The 3,630-nt window shown below is 64.7% G+C and overlaps 2 protein-coding genes across 2 annotated transcripts in view; both read left to right on the plus strand.

The window, feature by feature from the left end:
• The window catches only part of PALM (paralemmin), a 26,836-nt gene extending 25,028 nt beyond the window's left edge, over window positions 1-1,808 (plus strand). The window contains exon 10 of the mRNA XM_005866733.2: window positions 7-1,808. Within this exon, the coding sequence (XP_005866795.1) occupies window positions 7-255 (249 nt within the window). The 3' untranslated portion in view covers window positions 256-1,808. The remainder of the gene's footprint in view (window positions 1-6) is intronic.
• A 1,674-nt stretch (window positions 1,809-3,482) lies between these two features.
• MISP (mitotic spindle positioning) overlaps window positions 3,483-3,630 on the plus strand; it is a 9,917-nt gene continuing 9,769 nt past the window's right edge. Inside the window, exon 1 of the mRNA XM_005866663.2 lies at window positions 3,483-3,584. The gene's annotated coding sequence lies outside the window, so the exon portion shown is untranslated. The remainder of the gene's footprint in view (window positions 3,585-3,630) is intronic.

The following is a 3,630-nucleotide window of genomic DNA, read 5'->3' on the forward strand; positions in this document are numbered from 1 at the left end:
GGGTACCAGAATGTGGAGGATGAGGCAGAAAGCCAGAAAGTGCTGGGGCTGCAGGACACCATCACGGCGGAGCTGGTGGTCATCGGGGACGAGGCCGAGCCCAAGGAGGCCGCCCCACCCAACGGCAGTGCGGCCGAGCCCCCGACCACTTCAGGCTCCAGGGAGGAGAACCAGGTGGGGCCCGAGGCCCCTGCCAGCGACACCCAGGACCTTGACATGAAGAAGCAGCGTTGTAAATGCTGCTCCATCATGTGAGCCGCAGGCCCCAGACCCCGGTCCCGCCCTCCACACCACAGAGACCCACAGCCCGGCCCCGGGGCCTGCCCACCCTCCACCCACAGTCATGGACCCCAGGACATGCTATGTTGTCACATCTTCCTTCTGAGAACAGGAAAGAGAGGGTCAGGGGTCCCGTGCCCATTCCCACCCCGACACACCCTAAACCACTGAGCTGTGTGCCTGGTAGGACAGAGACACGGACAGACCCACTTCTCCCAAAACGAGGATCCCCCACGTGTCACGGCAGCTCCACAGACGGGCTTTTGCCCACAGAGTTCCTGGCTGGTGGGACCCAGGCCTCTGTGCCGCCCCAGGCAAGCCCGCTACCCTCCGGGCCTCCTGCCTGTGCCTTTCTGCCACCTCCGGTGAGGTCTCCGAGGGGACATCGCAGAGAGGGACTGGAGAGCCAGGGGTCCTGGGCACCTTTTCTGTCCCCACTCAGCCCCTGGAAGTGGGATTCCCTGGCAAAGGCACTGGTGTCGGGATCTTGGGCAGTTGGGGTGAGGCTGTGCCTCATTGGGGATCCTCAGTCAGAGACCAGGCTCCTGTTCTTAGAATAAAGCGGGGGCCCCTCTGGCACCCCAGCCCAATGTGCCCTCCCCTTCATGCTCTCCATGGGCGTGACCAGTGCACGATGGGGCCTAGGAAGGGGGAGCCCAGAGGACGCACACCCCACTCGGGGGAGTCTCTGACCCCTGTGCTGTCTTCTGGATGGGGCCGGTGAGGGTCTTGGAGCTGCACCCTGCACAAGGCAGGGCCATGTGAGCCACTTCTTGTCCTGAGCTCCCACCCTCACTGGGCCCTCCTTCCTCCTGGTGCTAATTTGAGGACCCTGGGGGGCTGCCCCAGCCCATTCTCCAGCCTACTTGGGCCAGAGTCCTGGGTCTCCCTAACCGTACCCCAGAGATCAGGCCGACTGCCAGCTCTGCTAGGCTTGGCACATTCTGGGCAGTGGAGGGGCCCACAGCCTGGGGCAGGGAGCGCCCCCTGGTTGCAGCAGGAGACCCCCATTGGCTACCCAGCCCAGTGTGAGCCTCCCCCCACCTCGTTGGAAGGGGTGAGGGGTGACGGACTCTCCTCCTCTGGGTAGCTGACTCCCAGGTGTGCACACACCTCTCCCAGGTTGCAGCCACACTCATCCTCAGAGGCACATTCATGCCCACGCTTACGCACCCTCTCCTGTGTAGGCTGTAGGATGAGCAGGCCCCATCTTGGGCTCCTCCCCTGGGCCCCCACTCCTGGTGCCCAGGCAGAGGCAGCCCCCTCACCACTGCCTCCGAGGAGCCACGCAAGGGCTGCCTGAAACCAGCCCGGCCTGTCTCAGCTCTGCCCCTTGGGGGTGGGGGGAGAGGCCCTCTCTGAGGCGGCCCCCAGCAGTGGCATGGCCCCCCTCCCTTCTCGAGCCGCCAAGTCCTCGAGCCGAGAGCCTACGCTGAAGTGCCCTTGCTGCCCCCTCTGCTTTCGATGTGTGACAGGCCCGTGTTCCTGACTTTCCCAGAGAAGCAAATAAACCCCGTGAACGCCCTGGGTCCTGGAGTTCTTGCTTTCTCTGGGGCCGGGAGGATGTGGCCAGCCAGGGCGTGGGTGGGGCCCGCCTGGGTGGCCTTAAAGGGAGGCTGCGTGGGGCCCTGCGCTCTTCCAGCTCACCTGGGACTGAGGTGGGGACATTGGTGGAGGCCACACCTACGCTTGAACACATCCGAGCAGCACCTGGGCAGGTAAGACCTGGAGGTAAAGGGGCAGCAGCCAGTGGCAGGACTTGCTTTCTGTTTCCTGTGGAGGCCCCCATTCCAGACCCGCCCTGCCCCTCTCATCCCTGGGCGGGGAGGCTGCCCCTTGCTGGCTCGCAGCACCCCAAGAAACAGAAAGGATCCCACAGACACCCCCGAGTTCTAGAGGGAACCGGCCCCTGAAAAAATAGATGGGGCCATGGGGGAGGACGCAGTTATGGGGGCTGCAACCCCATTTGACCTCACTGTGACTGGGAAAGTCGCTGTCCCCCTGGGCCTCAGTTTGCCCATCTGTTCAATGCTTTGGACCCTGAGTGGGCCCCCCGTCTGGGAGCAGGACATTGGGTGCTTGTCTCCACAGTGCTCCCAGCACACTGGGTGACAGTCTCTGCCATTGGGGCCTCAGTTTCCCCAATAGGGCGGTAAGGATGGTGGGCAGGTTCCAATCCCAGCCCCAGGTTTTGCCAGAACTGGCCCATGTTGAACGCTCCAGCTGTCCTGGGCTGGGCCCTGTTTCTGGACCTGCCTCAAACCCTCATCCCAGGCAGGCCGGCGCCAGAACTGGCCCATGTTGAACGCTCCAGCTGTCCTTCTGGGCTGGGCCCTGTGTCTGGACCTGCCTCAAACCCTCATCCCAGGCAGGCCGGCCCGGTTTGGGGCTCAGGCCCACTCGATGGAAGAAGAGACTGCGGTTGAGAGGGACCCTGCAGCCAGCCAAGGGCAGGACACAGCCCCCGCCCAACCTACTGTGTCCCTGGCCCCATAGACTGGCCGCTGGTCCCAGTGCCCTGACTTCCCTGTAAACACGGGGCTCCTGCCGCCCTGGCCACGCTCTGCACCTCAACCAAGAATCGGGTGGGACAGCTGAGCCCCTGGGAGGACCCGCCGCCCAGTTAGGGCCTCTGTGCTCCATGTGGCAGCGGGACCCGGGCCGTGCCCACCCACCACCATTTCTGCCACTTTGGGTCTTCAGTCGGCTCTTTATGTCCGACCCCAGTGGCCCGGGCATCCTCCCCGCTGTGTGATGGCCCGTTTCATGAGAAGGAAACAGGTTCAGAGAGGCTGCGGGGATTTGAACCCGGACCCGCTGACTCCCCCAGACGCCGGCTGGCCGAGCTTGTCCCAGAAAAGGACTCTGGGGAGTAGCCCCAAAGGTGGGTGGAGCCAGGTGGCACCATGGCGGTATGGGACTCCGACCCCACAACCCAGAAATGGGCAGCTGGTTCCTGTACCTGCTGTGTGGCCCTGGGCACGATGTCTCCTCTCTGCGTGGCACTGAGGGTGTGGGAAAGCCAGGTGGCAGCTAGAGGGCGGTTTCGGGTGAATTCCAGCTCCGGGGGCTGGAGGCCCTGGGGGCCGGGGCCGGGGCTGGGGGCAGAGTGCAGTGGGCATGGTGCCTGGGTATCCGCTTTCTCCCTCCTCCTCTGGACTTTGTTTCCTGATCCCGGGTGGGGCCGAGGAGGAGGGAGTGCACCTGCCTCCCTTGGGTGGGGCCTTCCCCTGGCAACCTGAGGGAAGGGCGGCGCCGCCAGAGTGGAGCCGAGGCTGGGAGGCTGCTGGGCCTGGAGCTGGCAGGTGAGACGGGGGGCGTGGGGGCAGGATGCACTCAAAGCGACGGCGG

This window comes from Myotis brandtii, unplaced genomic scaffold (genome assembly GCF_000412655.1).
Source record: "Myotis brandtii unplaced genomic scaffold, ASM41265v1 scaffold236, whole genome shotgun sequence".
Lineage (NCBI taxonomy): Eukaryota > Metazoa > Chordata > Mammalia > Chiroptera > Vespertilionidae > Myotis > Myotis brandtii.